Below are 25,236 nucleotides of genomic sequence, written 5' to 3'. Positions count from 1 at the left end.
CTAAGAAGGACCGCAGCTGACCTAAGGACAAGAACTGGATTTACAGTTGAACTGAATGTACTTTTTCAGCGCTGTTAACTTTGCAGTTACTGTCTCAAAGATCATGTAAAGTTTGTATTCACATCTCGAGTGCCTGARCATATAAAACTGCAAATACTGTGCCTTTGAGGCAGGTGGCCCTAGAAAACTTTCACACTTATCACTTTTTAGTTATTGTCTAAATTTTATGCCCACTAAGGGATTGTGTAAAGATTAATGGTACTGAACTTTTTTTATTTTTTACCAAAAAGCAAATCTGTAGGGCTTTCCTATCATAAATCACTTTTCTCTTACATAAAGGAACTTTTGACCTAAAATAAAGTAGCACAATTTTTGAACACATGTAGTATTTAACGGAAGGTTTGAACACATGTAGTGTTTAACTTAAGGCAGCTTTAAAGGAACGGAGTTGTGCCACTCTCCAGGTTTCGGCGTTCTGGCAGCAGTACACAAGTACTTTATTTTCATACCAAAGCAAATGCCACATGATCTGACAGTTGTGCAAAAACTGTCACTTATAGAGCTTTTTGTTATAACAAAGTTCTGTTTGTCCTTAAATAACATTGACTATGGGCTTCAGAAGCATATACCAGATTTTCAGCTGGGGTGAGATGAAGATTCAAGCCGGCTTAAAGATCTTCCAGGCTATGCAATTTTGGATCAATGGCCTTGCAAGGACAGCAAAGTTGAATGTAAAGGAATTCGGGGGATTCTCCCATAGCATGAAATGTTTCCTATTACTTAGCAGTAGGTAGTATTTTTATTCCTTTTTCTATGGCTGAATAAGGTCTACCCAAGAAGCTGCTTCTAAAATAAGTCAAACTTGCTCTTAATGCTGGTATTCCTCCTTCCAAATCTCTAACCGGACCTTGATCTTTTAATTATGTACCATACAAATGTTAGCATATATAATTTTTTGCATAAAGAGTGTTTGTAGTAAAGTTTTCTTGTGAGAATACKCCTTTAAATCCTCAAAAAGTTTTGAGAGTTTGCAGTTTGAGGTTAGTGTGGGTAACCGTATATCGCATATGAGAAACACTAACACATCTGAGAACTGTGGATAAATAGAAAAAACACTGCATGTAAGACAAAGCAAATGGTGTAAAAACACACACTGTTAGCTCTTAAAGGAAGGTGGAGATTCAAAAGCAAGTTAATTTTGTTGCTGTCCTTGCTCTTGAAATCCTTGTGTCTGCAGAGATTGACGTTTCTATGTGGCATCTGTGACCAGAGCTTTAGGCTTCCAAAAATAATTTATCACCTCCTAAGAAGGGAATAGACTTCTATCTTATGCAGATACTTACTTCTACCAGTAAGTCTTTCTTGTCCAGCATGCTGCCTCCTTTATATATTAAGTAGCCAAGATTTAGGAGAGTTTAAACTCTCTGGAATGACTTCAGAGTACGTTTGCAGAATCTGCAGAACATTGACATCTCTGTTCCCTTCCTTTTTTGARTATCTTGTTCTTCCCTGCCCCAAGTATTAAAATAGCAGAAATAAGGACACCAGTAGGCTGCTTATGGGACTACATTGAAGGATTTTTAACTTGAATATCAGCCAATAGCTTTTAATTTTTTTCCACAGCCTATGGCTCTATCAGTTTATTGTTATCATCCTTCATACCTCTCTCTTGCACGGGATCATTGCGTAGCCTTGCAACTCCTGCTTCCCACCCATACTGAACTGCCAATCCCTCAGTTAGCRTAGGCAGGATAGGTCCAGAGGTCTGCATTTCCACGGAGAAAGTTGGAATACAGCCCTAGGTTTCCTTCTGTTTTTAGAGGGAGAGCTCCAGTAGAAAGGGTTATTTACAGCATTTAGGAAGTGGAGGATTCGTATAATATTAGTTTTCCCKTATTAGTAGAGTTGAAACAGGGCTCCCCATTCCTGTGCATAGCGGAGCGRGGATGGGGAAAAGGGGAAGTGGGGCCTGTTTAGACCTCCTGAGAACGTGCTAAAATTGAGTGGTTTTAAACACATTACACAACCTCTTTTCTAGTCTAAACCCTTCCTCTTGATATGCTTCCCACCCACATCTACTCATAGCCAAACTTGCCAAAGCCCTCATCTTACTGGACTTCTGTCCAAACATATTCTAGGAGAGCAAGCACATTAGGTGAACAGTTAATATATGTACATAAACTTTAAAAAGTGGCTTTGTCAGTGATAGTTTGAGCTTCAATATGCTGTTGAGAACTTGCRTTTGACCTTCACCTGTGACTTACAGGTATCTATGCCCTTAGGAAAATAGATGAAACACAGTAGTGTTTCCATGTTCCTTATTATGAAGTAATTGCCACCYGGGGAGTTTTCCAGCAGGCAATTACCTTTCCTTTACTGTAAAAAGAATCCTTTCAGCTGCTTTGRTGCTGGTGATGGAGGCTTGCAAACGCAGAACTGAGAGCGAGGCACCTAGCTTTCGAAGCTGCAGCGTTGCCGTGCTACTTCAAGACTCAAATCAACGGTTTTCTATTGAATGTGGAATTAATTGGGAAACAGATTATGAAAAGAGAACAGCGGAGAGCTCCGTAATGAACTRGAGCCTTATTTTTTCAAGGAAATAAAATCAGGGCTGCTTTTTGAAATGCAAAGAATGTCAACAGGCCATTGCCAAATCACGTCATGCTTTAGCAAAGCTCGTTTCAAGAGGATTGTCAAGGCTGCTGCCCCGTAAGCCTTGTGCTCCTTTGAGGCTCCTGTGTGCTTGGTGCAACAGCAGTTTTGTTGTGATACCCCCTCTGGGACCCCGTTTTAATGATGTTCTTCTAAACCAGCAACAGCTGAGAAGGTTTCAGATGCATCTCCTTACTACTACTTCAGAAGAAATTATTGGGAAAGTTTTGAGCTGCTGATTCAGTTCAATGGTAAAACTTCATACAAATCCATTTCAACTAAACAGGGGTAAATCAGGTCGCATTTTATTTGTGTTGGCTTGGATAAACCCCCAGTAACTTGTATCACTCCATAAATATGTTCCTGTGGATGAAGTCTTGAGTAGCAGTGGTCGCAAAGCAGCACATAGGCAGATTTTTCCCTGAATAGACAACCAGCCTTACACTGTCCTCTCCTTTGGTGAACTTCAGTAAGAGCCTCATGGTGTTTTCTTGATAGCATGGTAGATTCAAGATATTTAACCTGAATGAAACCTGCTTTTCTACAGAAATAAATTGGATTTAAAATAGCTTCAGTGAGGAAGCAAGCATAACTTGTCCGCAATCAGAACATCCTGAAAACCTGAATTCTGCAAATAGGGGAAGATGAGTAGCTAGTGCAAGGGAGCTGGTGGAAGGAGGGAGGGAGAGGGAGAGAGATCTTTGGCAGGGGGCAGTGATGAGCAAGTAGTGGCTGGTGAGAGCAATAAACTATATGGTGAGCGCTGCTACAGTGGTTGGTGAGTCCTCCTGTATCTTGAAACTGAAAAGGGATTTGAGTCTTCAGTTCTTTGCCACCTCTGTTTTGGAGAAAGGTTTGTAAGCCACATTCCCACTGTTGGGAGAAATACTCAGCAAACAAGGTTTCCCCTTTCCAGTTGCTGTCTTTGGAAGTTGTTCCACTTTGTATAAAATTGCATAAACATTCTGCAGAGCAGGTTTTTAAATGACCGTAATGTCACTGTGGCGTCTGTCCCGATGATGGGATCCCTTAGTAAAGCTGGTGCTTTATGAAGTTGTTTCAGCCTTGAAATGCTCCTTATCCAAACAGGTAGGGCGTTCTGAAAAGTGCGGATCTGGATGCAGGTATCTCCGTGGGATTGCATAAACAGAAGGACTCGAGTCTGAATTTCTGTTGTATCTAAGGAATTGGTGACCACTATCTTATGCAGCGCTATAACGAAGTTAGAGGCCTCCTTGCAGGTCCTGGGCAGGCAGCCAGGAGAAACACGCAGTGTGAGGACAGAGCTGCTGATCTGGTTAGACACAGGCACCGAGACCCACTTCTGCATGCGTCCTCCACACTACATTTTGCATGGCAACCAAAGGGAGACTTAAAAAATAAACAAACATGGTGGAAAATGAAGCTCTGGAGGTGGAGCATCAAGGATGGCCTTTAAATGCCCAAATTACAACTACATCATCCTCTACCCTCAGATGACAAAGTAGAAGGTGTTTTCTTGCAGCAAGCTCTCTGCAGAGAGTTACTTGGGAGCCAGAACCGGAGCCATAAAGTACTGCAGACAGGTGAACAAAAAGGATCAGCCCCTGCTGTGTTCTCATGTACACAGTGCTTAAAAACATGAATTTCCTTCTTTTACCGGTTGGCTGCGAACAACAGACTTTCAGTAATTTGGTCTATGGGAATTGAGGCCCCCACAGACAACGTGCAAACTCCAGAAGTGTCTTGCTTGAGRAGAAACAAGTTTTTGCTCTGGAGCTGTTTAGTATCTCTTGCAAATCTTATATCTGAATGCATCTACTTGAACTCAATATTTTTCTTTAGAGGCTGACAATCCAGTGCAAACACTGCAGAGTTCATAAAGGGGTCAGGAAAACTAATATTGAATTAGCGGTTCTAAAATTAGCATTAAAACTTGCTGCTCTAGAAGAAAACTAGACSAATGTAAGCCCAACGAAATGCCCCTGGCACCCAGATAAATGATTGTTTACCAAGGATAGGTAGTTGCAGTAGATACTGTTGCAGCATTGGGATGTTTTTGCTTCCCGATTTGGAAAGTCTGGTGTGGTGTCTATCTGAGCCAGACATTTGCTGGCAAGGAAAAATCATAACAGGCATACCTGCTGTCTCACATACAGTACATCAGGTGACTTTAAAATGATTATTTATCGTATCCTGATGCAGCTTAGGCAATTTATGTAACGATGGGATGCGGCTGCAGAACCATCCAGGCCTGTGTTTTGCTCCAAACTGGAGCACGACTGAAGAACAGATGCGCTGTGTTGTACTCTTTCTTTACCCTCCCCCTTGAGTTATCCAGAGCGTTACAAAAATAGTTTGGTTTGCTAAACTGCAGTGACTGTTTATTACCTCCGTAGTAGTTCTGTACTAAACCTGCCTTTTTAGAAAAACTGCTAATTCCAAGCGGAATTAATAAAGGGATTTAATCCTACTGCTAAAGCCTTTGCAACAGAAAATTGAATGCTGCTTGCTTTATGCTGTTTTTTTTTTAATGACAGAAGAGGATAATTTTGTCATCAATCCAAAATGAAAATTGTGCTCTTGGATTTGCATTGAATATCTTTTCTTCCCCTCCCCTTCTTTTATTCAACAAATAGCAACATGCAAGAAACACATTGACGGTCCCGTTCAGCTGGGACTGCCCTGGTCGACAAACCTGACCTGGCTTGCATCGCAGAGGTCATCACCACCAACAACTCGTGCCACCAACAGCAGCGTTGACATCCCTTTCCTAGTGCTTTTCCCCCATTGCATAACTGTGGAGGAGCTGAAGAAGAGAGTATGTGGGAGCTTAAGTTCATTTGGAGACAGTAAGCAGAAAAAGGGAAGAGGCATTCAGCTAAAAAGCTGAGGGTGGCTCTTTCTCTGTAGTTTTAATCATGGAGGACTGTCTAAGCGCTGCGCCCTCCTTTTCTGACATAGCTGGAAGTTGGTGGTTGTAAATCTTGTGCTGGAGATCCCATAGGTTTGGATAGCACTCGGCATGTGAGGGGTTAGCGCGGATAAATGCAGAGGTTTTTTTCTGCACTATAGATTCCTACCATGTTGATCTAGCAACTGCATTTAAGATAAATTTTCAAATGTTTTTAGATTGCAGCCTTCGCTAGAGGCGGTTGGTACAACTTTCTCCATGTTAGGTATTAAAAGATTCTCCATTTCAATCTCAAAAATGATTTCTTGTGCTGGAAGACTGAATAATGCCATGCTGTTGAGTGCACTTGTAACATCTACATAACTTGTTCAGTTCCTTTACAAGTTCAAATGATAACAAAAAGGTTACAAGTGATGTAAAGTGGAATGGTTTCTCACAATATGATTTTTTTAAAAAAACTGGCCTGGTGGTTCTGTTCTGCTTTATCCCTATTAAGGAAGCTAATTTTGATAACTTTCACTTTTAGGAAGAAAATATTTCCTGTCTTACTGTTGTATTCCACTTCTTAACTTCAGAGGAAGAGGTTTTCAATGGTAAATTTACTCTGACATGTGTAGCCTCACTGGCTGAAACATAACATGTGCAAGTAAAGATTGCAATAAAAAAATAGTCTGCAGTATGAAGCCCTTTTCATCTAGTGTCATTACATTTTATACCAAACTATCGATCCTGGTTGTTTGGTGAAAATGCCTCCCTGGATCTCATTATCCTTCAAGCAGAGTTGCAAGTTGTATTAGTTTTTAAAAGTTCAGAAAAGAGTGGGGAGGCCACTCCTGAGAAAGCAGTACGCGGGTTATTTTGGAATCCTGACTTAGATTTGGGGGGTTACGTTCTATTTTAACTACTGAAATTTATTGTGTGTGCAACTTTGAAGTATAACTGCCCAAGCTCAAAATACTGAGATGAAGGTGATTTTCTTTTTTTTTTTTTTTTTGCTTATAGAAATACCAATATAATCTTTTTAATCAGCCTTTTTTTTTTTTTTTCACGAAAGGATGGATTCCTACTATAAGGCTTTACCCGAAAGGAAGGCAGCTTCCATCATGAATGGAAGAGGGCTATAGAGGGCAGAGCATGTAAAAGAAAAGGAGAAAATAAAAAGTGCGGTTGAATTAAAACTGTGTGTATGATAGTCCTTTTACCGGCATTAGTGTGTATAGAGCTTATTAAAACAACTGGTGAACTGCAGTGTTTTCCTGGAGCAGTGATCTGACTAAGTAGAAAATCATGGATCCAAACTAAAACCTGCAGTTCATTTGTTGAAACAAATAGGAAAAGCACTAATAGGATTTATGTTTCACTGGATGTAGCTATATGAGGAATTAGCCTCAATAAAGGCAACTGCATAGAGGAATGTAGTTTCTCTTTAGGAGCTTAGTATGGGTTATTTTCAAAATTCCCCTTTTTTCAAATATACAATGAATAACGATCTAACAGAATCGGGGCCTGTATTGATGTCTCCAATTCAGCAACATTTTTCAAATAGCAAATAACTTAAAAGTGAGCRTAGCGTTTGGTATTTGAGTTTTCGCTGGCAGGGCATCCCCACTAGCACAGTTGTGACAAGTGATCAGCCGCTGCCAGTGTGTTTATTCCCATCCTAAACAAGCGGAAAGCATAGCGAGTTGATTTTTTTTTTTTTTTTGCAATGTAATAACAATTAGCAATGCACTTTTTTTGCGGGGGGGGGGAGGGTGTTACAGTAACGATGGCTTTTTGGTAGGCTTTGCTTATGAAAAGGAAGTAAAAAAGCACTTTGAGACTGCATGACATGCCTGGCCTCAGGAGTGTGGGTAAGATCGTTTGAGCTGTTTAGCCCTCTAAAAGTTTGGGTGTTTCCAGCTGGAAAAATGCCTTTTAGAGTACGAAGGTTAGGCAAGGTACCTGTAACGTTTGTTAGCTATTATATTTGGTTTGCTTTAGGTCAGCTAGGGTAGTTATAGAAGGAGCTGCAGGCACTTCTTGCTGACCCTTAAAAGGACCACGCGAGCGGGATCCCTGCTGAAACGTTCACCATTTACTCCTGCTCTGCGCTCAGCGTCTCGTACCCGCCCGTCGAGGCTGGAGGAAAGCGGCTCTCCTTGCTGCCTGCGATTCGAAGGAGGGGATGCGCTGCCGACCGCGCTCTGCGTGCCCGCCGCACCAAAATGCTTTCTTTTGGCTGCCTTGGAGTCTGCTCGCCGCCCTTTTCCGAGCTCCGTTCCCGGATACGCCGCCCGAACGCCGCGTTGAGCCAGGTGTGCGCCGGTCGCTTGGTTGGCAGGGCGGACCGGCTCCTTGAGGGTCTCCTGGGATCCGGGGGGTTGTAGGGTAAAACGGCCAGAGCAGCCTCCGGTGCAGTGAATGGGAGTTTAACCTCGAGGCAGTCACTTCCAGGCCAGCGGGTTTTGGGGTTTCTTTCTCTCTCTCCCTTTTTTGCTAGAGCAGCATTTAAAAAGCCTTCACCCTGTGCAGCAAGAGTCTCATAAAACATGAGCTGTCCCCTCCCGGCCACGCTCTTCATCTCCACCATCAGCCGGGTCCTTCCAGGGGATGGGAGAGGGTCGGTTCAGCTTGGGCCGAGCGAGGATTTGGGGGTGACGGTAACGGTTTGGCTCTGCTCGGAGAGGGGGAGAGAAAAAAAAAAAACGTTAACGCTGGTTTTTGGTTCGGGTTTGGGTCAGCTCCGCGTCTGGTCGGGTATTTGCCAATAATCCCGCAGGGGCGACGACGACGCTGCCGCGTGCGTTTTAATTACAGCCCCGGCGGAGATCAGTGCGGCAAAGCGATTTATTGACGGCGGCGCTGATGCGCGGCGGGTGCCGGCGCTGCTGCGTGGGGCCTTCGAGCCCTGCAGCTTGCTTAACTGGCCAGCTGCGTTCTGGTGGCAAAGCGACGTGTTTCGAAACCCCGGTTAATAAGCGAGAGGAGAAGAAAAGTCAGGGCAGGCTTCCCGAGGCTCGGAAAGGACGGCGCGCGTAACGCAAACAGCTGCGGTGAATCGGGCGCAGCGGTGGAGAGGAGCTCTTGGCAGCCCGGCGCGTTTGTCACCACCMGTATTCTGAGTATAAAAGGTTCAGTTTCTGGTTTAACTAAACATGGCACTTTCCACAGGACCGAATGTTCTTTGGAAAAAGAAATGCCATGGTTTATGGTAAGGATATCATTCTAGGCCACCTTTAGGAATTGCTAARCGTCTTTACTATGACAGTAAAGTCTAGAATAGCAGTTGATCCTTTGGTCCTTCTCTAGCCAAAGTCGTATATGTTGCCTTTGGTTCCTCCTTTTCAGCAGCAGAAGGAGCAGTTAATACTGCTACATTTGTCTTTAGCTGTCTGTTAATTTATTGTGTGAGGAAGTAGAAAGCTGGATTGTTACAGGGATAAGAAGTTAGAAATGCTCTTCTGTCTGAATTATATAGTTACTCTTGTAGAAGTAAGCTAGTAGAAGGGCAAGAAACTTATAAATAAAGCTTTAAAAGCTTTATTGGACAGCATTGGGGGCGCAGGTTTAGCTCAGTTGGTTAGAGCGTGGTGCTGCTAATGCCAAGGTCACGGGTTCGATCCCCATATAGGCTACGCTGACGGTTGGACTAGATGATCTCCAGAGGTCCCGTCCAACCTTACCACTCTATGATTTCATTTGTAATCACGCTGCCGCCTTTCAGTTTTCAGCTCTCGTCCTGTTGCTTTCCCTCTTTCCTTTGCGCACATACCTTTGGCTCCCTGTTTTTCCCTATATGCTTCTCTTCCTTGACAGAGCGCAGTAAAACTGTTATAAACAAGGAATTRTCAAGGAAGCTGCATAAACCTTTCTATAGGTTTGGCAGAAGAGCAATATAGCAGCAGAACTTAATGAAACACTGATGACTCCCACCCTTGCCGAATATTAGGAGGGGAGGATGGTAGTAGGAGGCTGAGAAGCAATAATTGAACCGAGACGGAAAATGGGAGAACTGGATGGTGATAAAATCCTGCAAGAGGCCCACAACTCATTCCTTCAATGCCATTTTTCAGAAACGGTATTTATCCCAACGTGGTTGCTGCTAGCGTGCTATTGCATGGCTAATATCAAAAGCTATTTCTGTTGACAGTCAAAACAGCTTTGCTAGGAGGTGATATTACTCTTCTACAGCTTAAAAACACCTCCAGGACTCTCTGTGTGAAAYAGCACACTAACATTTCTGTACTTAAGCTCTTAGAGGAAGAGAGCAAAAGCATTATTTGATTACCAGTTTAGTTGTTCAAATTTTTCTTTCAAAATGGGTGGTTCTTACCCTGACTGGCGCGGCATGCAACCGATGCTATCAAACAGAACCTGTTTTAATAGTTTGCRAATTCCTGGAAACTTTCTGCTGTGAAAGTGTGACTGGTTGGCATTTGGCTTTTAAGGAAATTAATCGTGCACAGGTTTTCCAACATCTCTAAACTATTGCATCGTAAACTTTTTCATTTCTTTCACCTCGAGATCCAGCTTTTGTCTATAACCTTGTTCTTCTTCCGACTTAGCATGACTAAAGCAGAAACGCCGGTGCATTTTAAAGGCATGAAACTGCAGTAAAGGCCTTGGACGTGTCTGGTGCACGTAGCAGATGCCTATCGAGGAGGCAGCCCCATCCTCACTTTGTATCACTAGAGGCAGCAACAGCCCAGGCRAGTGAGGCTCGAAGCCCAGCACGCTCAGCTGTCGTATGGAGAGAKCCCTGCTGACAGGGAGCTAAAAAGCAGAGGGAAGAAGATGGACTTTTTGCAATCTGATGATCGTTTATGCTCAGAAAAGCATGATGAGGATGCATAATRAACTCATTTCTGCTTATAAATGTAGGTAGTGCCCTGACAGCTTCTTACAAATGATGCAGGCTCAGCAGAAGTGCTCATATTTGGCAGACAGAAGAATCTCAGGATGAAAATTTTATAGTGGGAAGCTTTAAGTAACTCTAGATGCTGCTCTGATTTCTTGTTCTRTTTATTGCAGTAAGTCATTTGGAGACACAGAGCAAGTATAAGATGCCTGGCAACTTTTTAACTAGCATTTTTCTGTAGAAAGGTGATTGCAATCAAACACTTTCTGGTACTAATTGTGTATTATTCTGTGTTCTTTTTCTTCTGTRTTCTTCCACTTGCACGCTTGTAACTGAAGTGACCCTTGTGATCACACGTATTGGTCACTATAGCTTTTCCCCAGTTTGTGGTATTTGTGGTGTGTGCAGAACAGCTTCTAGAAAGCACTTGGCTCGAGCAAATGTGGTATTGTAATACAAGCTGGGCAGGAGTAATTTAAGAGCAAAACTTCCATGTGAAGCTGAAGTCCGCTCTTATATCGCAGTTTCTTGCGCCGGTCGCAGTTCCTCTTTCGGTCCACGGGTTACAAGGTGGTTTCTCATGGGTGCAGTATATTYAGCCGTACTCAGTACGTACTGCATTGCAACCTAGGCGAGCCCGTGGCAGCGCGAGGCCAACGCGCGTTGGCTGAAGGACGTTTTTGGCAGTTCAGAGGCCCTGCGCCTTTGCTCTGATGTTAAAAATCTTGATGGGAGGCAGCAGGAAGCGGGAGGGTTTGCGATTAAAGTTTCGCTTCGAGACAGTTGTCTAAATCAGCGTGCAGCCTCTGTGCCTCGTCTCTTGGGAGGTCAAAACGCACGGTGACTCGTTTCAGGCGTCAGGGAACGGGTAGGAGCGTGCACTTCGGAAATGATCGCAGCAGCCTTCCAAAATCCCTATTCCTCAGCCAGCTCCTCAAAAAGCCAAACCGCGGAGCTTTCCGCGGTTCCTGCGACGCTGCCTGTCCGCCTTGGCGAGCAGAGGCTGGGGTTTCACCTGCTCGGCAGGCTCGTGACCACCAGCGCTTTTGCTTGCCCTGCTCTTCAAAAGACAAAGCGGCTTGTGTAACCGATACGCTTTAAACAGATCAATGCAAAATAGATACATATTTTTTAGCAATATCCAGTATTTTGTGTGGGACAAAAAAGGCAGAACACAGAGTATTTGCAAAAGCATGACAGCTTCTTTCTGGTAGCACGGGGATTTGTACRGTGTTTACTTTCAGAGCGTAAGCAAGCCTCTAGGTGATGATTTCTGACAAATGGAAGCAGGAGCTTAGCATCCTATTCCCATATCAGATCTCATTGTTAAGCGTATAAAGACCTTTTTTTTCCCCCCAATAGAACTTATCCAAAAAAAAAAAAAAAAAAAAAAAAGAGGTTTTGAATAGAAACTGCTGCATGCGACCTAATCTTTCTGCCATGTAACTCGTGACCTCCCGCAGCCCTGAGACTGATGGTGACACAGTGAGCATTTCCTGTGAACCGCCAGCCCTGCGGGTCCCACTATTGTTGGGCCCTTTTTTTTTTGTCTGGGAAAAAAACAAACCCTTATTTACTAGAAGCCAGTGTCCTGTTTGTTTGTAGCCGGCTGGGAAATGCCACGGTGCGAGAGTCTCAGTGGCAGCCGGCGCTGCGAGCGCGAGCCGCGGCCGGGTGTTTTGCTCTCCGTCTCGCTGATTCGTCTTGACCTGCTCCCTGTTCAGTTCACGGCACAAAATGTATTTACCCAGGGTGTTGTGCTCTCCCCCCTCCCGCTCGCTGTTTCCTCAGATTAGCTGTCAGTAAAAACACTAAAGAATTACCTTTCATTTATTATTCCCCCCGCCAAGAGGTCGCCGCGTTGCTTTTCCGAAGCTGCTGCGTGGAGATTGGCGTTCCCACAGCCTGTTTTGCTGGAGCCGCTACCTGCACAGGCGGACGCGGCCTTGGGAAACTGCGGGCGAAAGAAAGGAGCAGCGTTAAGCTGGTGATGGGATGCAGCTGCTTCGGGCTCTTGAGCCTCCACGCGCGTCCCGGCAGCCTCTGGTAAAAACGTTTGCTCTCGGATAGCTCTCTCGGCCGTACAAAATCAGCCCCAACCCAGTTACAGCCTCTTCTGGATGTGCAGAGCAGCTCGCAGTGGTTGAGATGTTGTGTACTTGGCTGCTGGATTTTGTGGCGAGGCAAGAGCATATGGGTGACAAGCTTGTGCTGCGTAGGACTTCCCTGACGCCGGGTCTAAACCGCGGCACCGCTGTGTCTCTTTTTGCACGTCAGACACRGGATTCTGCTGGGCTGCTGGCCCAGTGCATCACCTCGGCAAAGTTTATTTCAAATACGTGCTGTATCTGTGTCCTTACTGCTAGGTGGTGGTATCAGAAGGAACTTCTTGGTGTCAAAATATTCCCTTTATGTCTTTGTTTCTTCATGTCCTAATCTTACCTTGTATGTCTAGGGTGCCTTCTTCGCTGTCCTCCCATTTATTTATTTTTTTAAAAACTATTGGATGAAATGGTTGACTTGTGTAGGTGTAGTAACATGTATATACAGAGAAAGGAACCATTAGGGTAAGTAATTATCTTTGATTGCTGAACACCCTTCGCAGTCATGATTTCTGTGGAGTTGTGTTGATYGAGTTCATCCTCGTTGTGAGGCAGCAGACTTTTGAAAGATATAAAGATATAAATAAATGCGTACATATGTGTTTATATATATAWAAAAACATGGTTTATGTGTGTATATATATATATAAATGTATGTATTTCAAATTTCAATTTCCTTATTTATGTTGCTTCTATTGCCAGACCATGTCTGCCGACCTAAATATGCACGTTATTTGTGTAGACACACATATACTAAAACCAAAACTGTCTCTTTGAGGGAAAAATGTTTTGGGGTTGGATTTCTTCTCATCTGTAACCTCTAACTTGCATGAAGATGCCTACTGCTGTTCTAAAATATTAAAGCAACCCAATGATGATGGGGTAGGCTTCATCTTCGTAGGGCTACAAAGATGATCAGAGGGCTGGAGCACCTGCCCTMTGAGGAACGGCTGCAAGAGCTGGGCCTCTTCAGCCTGGGGAAGAGAAGACTCAGGGGGGATCTGATCAATGTGTACAAGTACCTGAAGGGAGGGTGTCAAGGGGAYRGGGACAAACTCTTTTCAGTTGTCGCGTGTGACAGGACARGAGGCAATGGGCAGAAAYTGAAGCACAGGAAGTTCGGCCTGACCATGAGAGGGAATTTCTTCCCTGTGAGAGTGACGGAGCACTGGCACAGGTTGCCCMGAGWGGTTGTGGAGTCTCCTTCTCTGGAGATCTTCAAGGCCCGCCTGGATGCAACCCTGTCTAACATGCTGTAGGTGACCCTGCTTGAGCAGGGAGGTTGGACTAGATGATCTCCAGAGGTCCCTTCCAACCTTACCGATTCTATGATTCTGTGATGATAGGATAAAGGTCCTGTAGACTCTGCCTCTGTGAAGCTTGAGTTTTATGAAGAACATCTACAAAGTAAATTTTGATGTTTTATGGGACAGTAGAGGAGCTGCTGGGCACCTCAAGAAGCTCTTTCCTGGAAGACCCATAGTAGAACATGGCTGTGAGCCTTGCAGAACTCTGGCTTTCCGCCAGCACTGCAGAGTGCAGATGCTGGAGGTGACAACTAGGTCTATACAGAAAGAATAAGGTCTTTCTGWCATCAGAAATTTTACCTCAATGTGGAGCGGAGATTTGCTTTGCTGCATATCAACAACAGCCTCATCAGTAACAAATCTCAGCTTTCACAGAGTGAGAAGAAATGCAAATGTGAGTTTTGAGTAACTAAACCTTTTACTCATCACTGAAATGCTCATATTATATCACTGGTTAAATTTCCAGTAAAGAAAAGTTATGCGCTTCACTTAATAAATGATAACTATTTGAAATGATAACTATACTGCATACAGCTGTGTGCAAAAGCACACGGCGATTTTACAAACCGTTGGCTTACACTTGGTACGTGACTTGCAAGAGCCCTGCCACTTAGGTTACCGAAGTGGTCCTGTCGCATGATATTGTGCTCATGTTGGTGGTTCCTGCTATTATACAAGTTTGAGAATACGAGAATTGCTCCTGTTTTGACTTGAATATTATCTCTTTCCTGTTTACTTAGAGGTGCACTGTAAGCTTTTTAGAAATTCTTCCATTTTTCTTGTGTGTGCTGCTATTATTTTTTGTATAGATTTTTATCGTAGTCTCTTTTTCCAAAGATAAGTATTTTGGCTTCTACAGCATAATTGAATAAAAACATTGAAAAGATTTGTCTAAAGAAGGCTCTCCAGCTCTRTTTTGAAATCACTGAGATTCGTGTCCTTTACTAAGCAAGCTATTTGATGGTAAATATTTGGATTTAGGCTTTTACTTGTAACATGCAGATGCTAGGAAGATCAATCAGTGAAAGTAAAGCCTGCTCAAGGAAGCATTTCAGTGTCTCCCTTCTGAGTCTCACGTGGAAAGGTAAGACTCCCTCGTTTTGGGCATGTGGCAGAGGTTGRGTAACACTCCTTTTTCCCTTTCTTCCGCCAGCTTGTAAAATCAAACCTAATGCAGGCCTTAATCTCTGTTCTAGTTATTACATACAAAGTTGACCTTGAAAGTACTGAAATCAAAGTAATGCTAGCAGGAAAAATCACCATGGTTTTCTTTTCAGGAATCTTAATGACATTTTAATGACAGTTGATTAACTGTGGCTAGAAAGCCTACAAAAAGTACTACTCGTTCCAGTTTGGAAATGTGCAGCTTTTACAATTGAGGGAAAAATATTTGCAAACAGGTTAGATTAATTCCATGTAGAAGGAATCGGTTTAGATAACTCCGGCTGGCGTTCAGATTTCTGTGCAGCAAAGCGTCGTTGCAGACTGCGGACGCCCGGTAGCGGCAGCGAGGACGTGGGGACGGGGAGCTGCGCCAGCCGCCCGCGTCCTGGATGCCCCCTCCTGTCGCTGGTCCCTGCAGGAGTCTGCACTCACGTTTCCTTGTTGTCACTGCTGACAGCGAAAAGCGAGAACGTTTCTTCCTCCTCGCCAAGTTGGGTGTCTCATTGGTGACTGCGGTACTAGAAGAGAGTCTAAATTGCATCTGTTCTGCTTGTATCTATCTATTTAATGGCTTTTATTCACGTAAGAAAACGTGAAACATTTCCTCTCCTGCATCTGCTTATGTACTTGGGAAAGGTAATGAAGTCAGTGGATCGAAGAGGATGTTAAAACCACGGGGGAGATGAAGGTTTTCTCCGCGCTTTTGTTTGCCGTGCTGCCCCGGTGGTTTGTGCCTGCTCGTAAGAGAGCTGCCTGGTGCGGCGGCGGGTCGAGATCTGGAGGAGCCGCGCTAACACCGCGGCTCCCTGATCGTGCTCTCTAATCTGAACGGGCTCCCAAAGCTCCCGACGTGCCCTGCTGAGTACGTCTCTCCGTGTTGCTGGCTAGATGCTAAGATACCACCAACCAGCCGGTAAAGCTAAGCAAGAGCTGTCAGGTAGCAGTTTGAGCCGTGATGTGAACAAGGGGGCACAGCGCATCTGGGCAACCGCGGGCCTTTCCTGCGGACCTAAAACCTAACACGGAAGGAGACGATGGTGAGATGGCAAACGSTGATGTGGGGCTTTGGCCTCAGGTACAGGTCTTCAGCTGTGATGCTTTCTTTACCCATTCTGGATGCTCATGGGTATGTTTGGTCTGAAAAGCACATGTTTTGGCAAAGTTCAGAAAAGGCAAGTCTCTTCTAATAACTCCAGACTCACCAAGGTGACTGTCGGTAGCTTATTAAGCCAGCAAAAGTTGATCCAAATTGCTCGGTTATGAACGCCGTGGTGGGCTGAAGGGAGCGCGCGAGGCACAGCTTGATCTCACCAGCAAAGGTCGAATTCTACTTGCAAACATGGTGTGTGGTTTTGAATAACAAGCATTTTTTCTTTACAGGGGTAAAGACACGGAGCTTTTCCATCTCAGCATTAGATGAACTAAGCAATGGGCTGTTTTGTTCTCGATGGTTCACTCGGGAGCGTGTTTAAAAGGTTACCTGGCTCGTGCTGACGAACCAGGGAGGCAGATTTCACATGACCAAGCGTAGCATCTCTTGTGAGCCAGTCTGCCATCTGCAGGCCAGTATTTTCCATGCTGGAGAGGTGTAGAGCAGGGCTTTTTATTTATTTATTTATTTCCTACCTCCTGTGCAGCTTTCCATCCCCCAACTTTATCCTCTGCAACAGGTTTTTGCCCAGGTAAATACTACATCAGCATCCCTACCCCACCATCACCAAAATAAAACTCAACGCACACAGCAAAGTTCAGCATAAATGGGATTTCTCGGACAGTTGTAGCTAATCTAGACTGGTGATGTGACTGTTAGATCTCTCGCTTTTAAAATTTTTATTTCAATGGCTTTTGTGTAGCTATCGTTACCTTCTTATCGCCCAAGTATTTGAAAGATACACGGACTGCGTGTTTGTTGGTTCCTTCATTATTAATAAGAAATCTAACGGAGTTGTAAATTTGGGAGGGATTTTGCTATARGTAAATTACTGCTCAATTTTCAAAAGTCTTAAGAAAATGTCATSTATAAAGTAAAAAGCTTTGTGCGTACCACATAACCTTTAAATCATTTTTGTCTTTGTTTTAGGTCTTCCTGAACAATACTACAGCCTCACTTGGTTCCTTAGCCCTATCCTGGGCTTGATCTTCACTCCGCTTATAGGTTCGGCTAGTGACCGCTGCACGCTGAGCTGGGGCCGCCGGCGGCCTTTTATTCTTGCTCTCTGCATTGGTGTCCTCTTTGGAGTTGCACTTTTCCTTAATGGCTCTGTTATAGGTAAATAACGAGGAATCATCACCTGCATATTTTTCTAGCCAACATTATCTGATTTAAGATTTTTGTTAGAAGCAGAGATGATGATGTGCAGTTGATTAACTTACGTTTAAAGGCTTTAGAAACCTSCACAACATTTGAGCTGTCCATCTGAAATGTTTTCATTCTGATTTGAAAGTTACAGAGTGGGTCTAAGTATTGTGCAATCGTAGCTGTAACTGTTAATACGGAGTTATTAATACAATGGTTGCCAGCATAATGTTTGCAGTTGCTGCGATGAATTTGGTCGATCCTTGACATGGGAAAATTGTAGCAACCTGTTCACAGGGAAATGTTTCCTGTTGTGATCCATTTTCCCTTTAATGCATATCTGGCAACACATCCTGTTTCCAGCATTATTTCAAAAATTATCTTTTCACTTTTTCTTGTTCTTTTCTTAGACCTGGTATTGAAAAAGTCCAGAACACGGTTAATATTTGTTTATCAAAAACTATGTGGGAAAATAATTTTTCCTGAGCCCCCATCAAAGCTGATAAAAATAGTTTCCCTTGAACATAGTTTACTACAGAACCTAATCTACAATCTAAGTCTCTTTGTAAATTTAAGGTAGGAGAGGTGACAGCAAGTACATTTGGGGAAATGTTTACATCATGGTTGGTCTGATGCAAATGAAAGGAACTTAACACCTAATAATATCCTCTTGGCTCTCTTTTTTTGGGTTAGATACAGCTCTATTGTGAAAAAGTTTTAGTAATTCAGGGAAATGAGTGGAACATTACTTTGGCTCAGTTCATTAGCTTTTTAAAGCCAGGTTGAGATGCCATATGATAGCTTTTAATTTTCTGCAAATTACAGTGGACAAACTGTTCCAATTAATGACATTTAGCTTATGTTTTTTGAACTTAGCCAAGCAGTAAGTATGAAGTAAGTATTTGAAGTTGGTATCATATGGTATCATTTATACTTTGTTGYTGTTTCTGCTCTAAGAGTTATTCCTCCTCCAGTAGATGTATGTAAAATGTTAGATTGCTGCCCTGGTGCAAAGTTTTACTTGATAGCAAGCTCTTACTTCCACACATTAGTTTAGGTCTGCTGTCATTGACACTGGCAAGCAAAGCTAACACAGAGCTTGTATTTTTATCTGGAAGTATCTCACCTTCTAATAAATTAGTGCAAAATACTGCCTTCGGTTTTCCTAGTTTTTTGTTACACGGTAAGTGCAGTGTATTGCATTGTTTTCTAGAAAACCTACGCTTTTCAGATAATACTGTGCTACTTTTGTCCAATGAAATGTTTTTCAAAGACAGGTTGTTGCAGTGCACTGAGAAAGTGAGCTACATTCTTTAGGTTTCCATTCCTGGGATGTGGCTGTTGTAGATTTTGRAAGAATAGCCTGTCCTCTTCCAAGAGAGCTTGGTGTGAACTCAGGTGAGAGCTACTGGTCTTCTGTAGACCTGTTTCCAGACTAGAAGATGGAGATTTGTCACCAACATTCAGTTCACATYATCAGGTACGAGCCATCTGATCTAGCATTTAGAGCAAAAACACAATATGCTAAAGGAATATTAGTCTCTCTTTAGTTGAACTTTGCTAAATGGTGGCTTGTGCCAATTTTTCGAGAAAAAAAATATAGCTTAGCAGACTCTCAGAAAGGGGACTATCTTGAGGTTTCCAGGAGAAGGCCACATTTGCAACCAGATTTCCTTTTAAATGGACCTTGTTTTTTTTTTTTTTTTTTTTTTATTGTGACTTTTATGGGACTTCTTCCCATTGTATGTTCACACTTTCCTATCCTTAATCTCCAGCTACTTAACACTCCTGATTTCAGCTTGAGACTTCAGGAAATGCAGCAAAACTGAGATACTGGTGGTATACTATCCTTTTATGATACCCTTTTTCATAACCTGGCCTCTGGCAATAGAAGTCTTGGGGACCGGAAGAAGGAGCACAAGAGTGTGCTACAAGAGTGCTATTGGAAGGTTTCTYCTGCCTCAGGACTAATACCAGCATGTCCAAGGAGTCCAGATGTGTATAGATCTTGTCTAACTGTTGTTCTCTCCACCATATGTTCTGTTCAGGTTTTCTACAAATCTGACACTGTAGATGTTTTCAGCTAGATTCAGCCTAGTGTGGAACACTAATAAACTTCAGCATTCAGAAGACTTGGTATAAATGAATGCTGAATATGCAGGAATCATAATGCTTGAGGTTTAGATGATTTTTAATGGTTTACCTGGTTCATCTCTTTCCATAATTGTTTTCGTCCATTGTGTTAACAGTTTGAACAGTATTGTGCATGTGTAACATCTAAATCTCTCTGATTCAAGAAATTCATGCTTTTGCAAACACTTTCTGTTTTTGAAAATATCCTGCTAAATACTATTGCTGCTTTTCTACTCTGTAGACCAAAAGTACTTCATCCCATCCTATCAACAGAAGCTGAACTGATGCTTTATGCAGWGACCTATAAATACCTTCATGTCGCTTCATCTTTAGAAGTTTTGTTTACAAAAGTGATCTAGAAAATTGGAAGTTTAAGAAAAGCAGATAGTTTAGGGGGAGTAAATTCTACTTCATCCTGTTGTACTGCAGTCCGTTTCATGTTAGGCACCATGTTAACTGTCAGGAATGCTGCTAGCAGCAGTTACCTTTGCTTGTAACTCYTAGATGTGGTACATAATTTTGGATGCTCTCCTCCCTCACCACGGCTGTCTTTTATTAAAAAAAAAAAAAACTTCAACATTTGGGGAAAAATACACGCAAAGAAAGTGAAATAGTAACCAATGCTTTCAAAGGTTTAAGAGGTGCTTTAAAAATTAGACTTTGAAAAATAAACATCTGTCTTAAAAAAGTAAAAACGTATCTTCTGTACCAGACCACCCATGAAGCTCTGCCAAAAAACTGAAATTGCCATTTTATTCCGTAAAGGAAATTTCTAGCAAGTGTGTTGGCCACCTTTCTCTTAAGGAGATTATCCTTRCTTTGAGTAGTTTTACCTTTGTGACTGAAACACTCAGATTCTTCTGTTTTTCCTCAGGTCTGGCTATCGGTGATGTCCCAGACAAGCAGCCCATTGGTATCGTTCTCACGGTGCTTGGCGTTGTGGTGCTGGATTTTTGTGCTGATGCAACAGAAGGGCCAATTCGGGCCTACTTGTTGGATGTGGTGGACAGTGAAGAGCAAGATATGGCCCTTAACATCCATGCCTTTTCAGCTGGTATGTAGTTAATYAGTGTGTCTTCTGCAGCTCTCACATCTTCCTAATGACCTAGTTGTCACCGAATTGATTTTTCCTGAACTCAGTTCTCTCTTTTTTTTTCATACTTTATCATTACCACTGTCTTACTAATACTGAAGTTCATAATGCTCTCTAGGAGAGAATATCTGTATGGACCATTGACTGTAGCATGGTAAAAAGTACTTGTAAAATAAAAATATAATTGGGTAAGTGCAAAGATCAAGTACCTTAGGAATAAAGTGACACAAGATGATGGTTAATATTATAAACTTTTTAAAGCAGCTGGTTAAAATCAGGACATTTCAGGATTTGGTACTCTGTAGCCAGGGTAGGGCAGTCCGTACCATAAATTTTAGGCTGAATAGACAGGACTGATAGAGCAGTAGCAAACTGAGACAAAGTCTATTGCTGTTTCTCTTAATCTTGATATCTTGGTATCAGTGGAGTGGGAAATAGCAGTGTAACCTAAAAGACAGTTTATCATAGTACATCTGAAGGTAGGTTTATGTTTCTTTTCCGTTGTGCCCCAAGTATTAAAAATGGGCATTTCCATGCTTGTTAATGAACCTCGTATACATAGAAGCATGTGAGGACAAGAACGGTAACCTACAGACCTGACTAGTGGRGAGATTCACTACTGCATCATTCATCAGCTGTAGATTCTCATTCAAAGACATGATTCTGGAGAAGTACCCTTTAAACACTTAAGCCCCTACCTTTATTTTCCACTCCTTCCCCAAATGCGTACCCTTGAGGCGTTACATCTCTTTTGCTCTGAAACAACTACATTTTTCAGTCCATATGTGCCATAACCCATTGCCTTCTTCAGGCTAAGGGAGCGGCAGTCTGTCTTGTGGTGGGTCCCTTCTTCTGCTTCTCCTGTTTGGCAGCCCTCTCTCTTGACCAGTCTTCCATGACACCAGCTCTTGTTGCTGCCTTTGCTTCCTCTGTTGTTCACCCCTTCTCAATACAACTCGAAAGTGTGGAGTTTCAGATCCTTGCAGTAGCAGCCTCAATAATCAACAAGATGCTCTTGTGCAAAGTTGTGGGTTTTTTGGTTTGGTTTGTTTTTTTTTCGGACACGTGAAAACCCCAGGGGCCTCACGTATTGGTTGTGCAGCTCTCAGCCTGAAAAGGCTTTGTTTCAAAAGAAAGACACAGTACCAAAAAATGGACCAATCTTGCGTGTGTGATCTTTGAGTTTATCTTAATCTGTAAATCCCAAAAGAAAGAGACTTTCATTTAAATTTGATTGAGGTTGTCTGATTCAAGAAATTCCTCCTTTTTTTTTAACTTTATTATTGGCCATCCAAAAGTCATGTCCTGCTTGAACTGTTTTTAAATTTAACTTGGGTAATCCAAAAGTACCATGAATACCACAATTTAGAGTCAGCAGTAGTGTTCCCACGATTGCTTAGCCTCCAGTCAGAAGATAGTACTTGTTTTGAAAAGAGATTTTTTTTCTGGTTAATGGTGAAAGAGGAAACGATGTGTATTCAACTTTTTGATTTTTTTTTTTTTTTTTTTTTTGGAACGTCTGGGTTAAGTGATCATTGAAAGGAGACTTGTCTGTCAGGTTGAATGTGCTCTTTTGGCATTTGGGGGCTGTTGTCTGTTATTTGACAAAACTCCTTTATCTCTCCACAGGTCTTGGGGGAGCAATCGGTTACATGTTAGGAGGGCTGGACTGGACACAGACCTTCTTGGGTAGTATTTTTAAATCTCAAGAGCAAGTCCTTTTCTTCTTTGCAGCCATCATTTTCTCCGTCTCTGTTGCCCTCCATCTTTTTAGCATTGAAGAAGAGCAATATAACCCTCAGCAGGACAGAATTGATGATGAAGGGGACACACTTTCTAGTGTAAAATTCAGTGGTAGTCTCCCCCCTCTGAATCGACTGAATGTAATCAGTGAGGAAGATCCATATGGAGCCCCTATGTTCCACGACGAGGTTCAGTCAGAGCATGATCTCAATATGGAGTTCCTGGAGGTGAACATTGTAAGAAGTAAGAGTGACTCTGTTCTGCACATGCCTGATGCTACACTGGAAATTGAATCAGAGCTGCTTTTTCTGCATGACATCGAACCCTCAATTTTTCAGGACGCTTCATATCCAAACACTCCCCACAACACCAGCCAAGAGATTATGAAGTCCAAACTCAATCGCCTATCTGCTTTCCTCAGGGACAATGAGAAAGAGGAGGAAATGTTGCTTGATAATCACTTAAATGAAGATAAAGTCCCAAATGCAAATGGCTCCCTACCAAAAGAGTTCCTCAACGGACATGCTAGAATCGGCATGAAGCAATCTAGTACTTCAAATTCCATGCGAAGGCGAAGGCACATGTTCTACCGTCAGCCCTCCTACACCTTCTCCTACTATGGCAAAATAGGTTCTCACCGCTATCGTTTTCGTCGGGCCAATGCCATCGTCTTGATAAAGTCCTCACGCAGYATGAACGATATCTACGACATGCAGAAGCGGCAGCGACAGAAGTACAGACACAGGAATCAGAGCGGCACAACAAATTCAAGTGGAGACACAGAGAGCGAAGAGGGGGAAACTGAAACCACTGTCCGACTCTTGTGGTTGTCAATGCTAAAGATGCCAAAGGAGCTGCTGAGACTGTGCGTTTGTCACCTCTTAACTTGGTTTTCAATCATTGCTGAAGCTGTGTTCTATACAGATTTCATGGGGCAAGTCATCTTTAAAGGTGATCCAAAGGTAAGAGAACAGAGTTGTGTTACCCATTGGTAGACCTGCTTATAGTTCCTCATTTCTGAGATGTGCTGATTAAAAGCAAGTGACTTTGCTTTTGTTTTTGGGTTTGTTTGCAGGCCCCATCTAACTCAACTGAGTTACATGCCTACAATGCTGGAGTTCAGATGGGATGCTGGGGACTCGTAATTTATGCTGCTACTGCTGCCGTTTGTTCAGGTGAGAGAGTCTGCACAACCAGACGATGGAATGAACCTTATAAACATACTGCAAAATAAATTATATTATAGGTATATGTTGTTTTGCTTCAGGTAGCATCYACCTCTGCATTTGAGGCAATGGATWCTTTGCAAAAGCATTTCGCATGTTCATGATGGGAGAGCCTCCTTTAAGAATCAGTATTAAAAAATCCCTTCAAATATAGAGGTGGACATACGAAAAGGTCTATCGAATGGCAGAAAGCACAAAATCGTATCTGACTATATTGAGTGGCATTTAGCTAGTCATCACTAAACTAGAATTATGCTTGATCAAAAAAAACCGTTAAGCTTATGTAAGAGAGTTCTTAAAAGCAAAATTATATATTTCTGAGACAAGCTTAAAGTCTATTTCTTGCTTCCTAATAGCAGCTAAACCAACCACAGACCTTAGCAGTAGTGTTTCGGCTTAGAATATAGACTCTAAAATTCAGAGCTTTTGGCACACTTGAATTCTGTCTTCTGCAGCACATGTGCAAGCATGTTTCGACAGATGCGCGTCATGGGGRCAGCTTTTGGTGAATTGTTTCAAATCAGAGTCCAGGCAGACAGCTTATTTCTAAGCGCAAAACGAAATGTGGCTGTAAAATTAAATTAGCTGGTCGTTTCATTTGGCAAATGTGTTTGCATTAGAAACAGAATCTACTCTGTGGTCAGAGCTTAGAGCATGTCTGCACTGTTTAAATTACTAAATAGATAACTTTAACACACTCCAACTGAGTGGACCAGGATCCGTTTGAGCCTTAGAGCAGCAAGTTCTGCTCCAAGTTCTGCCACCACCTTGTGGTATGGCTCTACGCAGGTCTCTGGAGTCACGTCCGTTCCCCTGCTCCTGGAGCAGCGATACGTCCTATCCCAGTGAGGACTGAGCTATGCCACTGAGACGTGCTGAACACACAGAGCGTGTCCGAGTCCTAAACAACATATTGAGCTGTCACAGTCRTACCATAAAACTTCACTGAGTAAACTGATACACGTTTTGTTCTCCATCCCTGCAGCGTTGTTGCAGAAATACTTGAACAACTATGACCTTAGTATAAAAGTCATCTACATCCTGGGCACGCTGGGTTTTTCTCTGGGCACTGCAGTCATGGCTATGTTCCCCAACGTGTACGTCACCATGATAATGATCAGCACCATGGGAATAGTCTCCATGAGTATTTCCTACTGCCCCTATGCGCTTTTGGGACAATATCATGATATTAAACAGGTACGTGAAATATTTTGATCGAGGCAGAGCGTTCACGTTTCTCTGAAGATCAAAGTGACCAAATAGATTTAGTATGGATCCAGCTATGTGAGATAGCCACTTTGTTGGGACAGGTGCCAAGAACAGATTAGTGCTTGATAGTAAATAGCAAGAGCCACTACTTAATCAGGTGGAACGGGCGTGAAGTTGGCTCAGTGGGGTCATCATTGCTTTACCCTGTGCTGAGGTGTAAAAGGATTTGAGTGCACCTGAAATAATTACTGAAAATATTTACTGTATGCGTGGTTGTTGCTCGTGTTTCGTACAGGTGTTACGTTAGCATTAGTGAGGTTCTTAGCGTTTTTTTAGATACAGCGGTGAGTCTCGAAATGCAGCTGTGGGTTTGGCAAGTCCTAAGGCAAACCGATCCTCCTGGAAACAGGGACGACGTTACTTTCCAGTTTTTAGCACTGTTGTGTTTCAGTTACAAATTCATTGGGGATCACTTATTTTAACGTGTTCCTGCATGGGGATTGGAAGGGCCTTTTAAGATCACAGGAACAATTTCCCCCAGTGAATTCACAGAAATTTTTTTACARAACCTAAATTTG

The 25,236-nt window shown here is 42.8% G+C and overlaps 1 protein-coding gene across 3 annotated transcripts in view; it reads left to right on the top strand.

The window, feature by feature from the left end:
- Positions 1–25,236, top strand: part of SLC45A4 (solute carrier family 45 member 4) — an 87,792-nt gene that overhangs the window by 56,401 nt on the left and 6,155 nt on the right. For all 3 annotated transcript variants that reach the window (XM_085323510.1, XM_085323347.1, XM_085323428.1), the window contains exons 3-7: positions 17,039–17,227; positions 20,262–20,441; positions 22,110–23,185; positions 23,299–23,398; positions 24,435–24,646. In XM_085323510.1, coding sequence (XP_085179636.1) covers positions 17,039–17,227; positions 20,262–20,441; positions 22,110–23,185; positions 23,299–23,398; positions 24,435–24,646 — 1,757 coding nt within the window. The remainder of the gene's footprint in view (positions 1–17,038; positions 17,228–20,261; positions 20,442–22,109; positions 23,186–23,298; positions 23,399–24,434; positions 24,647–25,236) is intronic.

The sequence above is a fragment of the Rhea americana genome, unplaced genomic scaffold (genome assembly GCF_003343005.1).
Source record: "Rhea americana isolate MKP2758 unplaced genomic scaffold, rheAme1 scaffold_0, whole genome shotgun sequence".
NCBI classification, from domain to species: domain Eukaryota; kingdom Metazoa; phylum Chordata; class Aves; order Rheiformes; family Rheidae; genus Rhea; species Rhea americana.
Note: the sequence above shows the minus strand (reverse complement) of the source record. Positions and strands in the feature narration are given on the sequence as shown.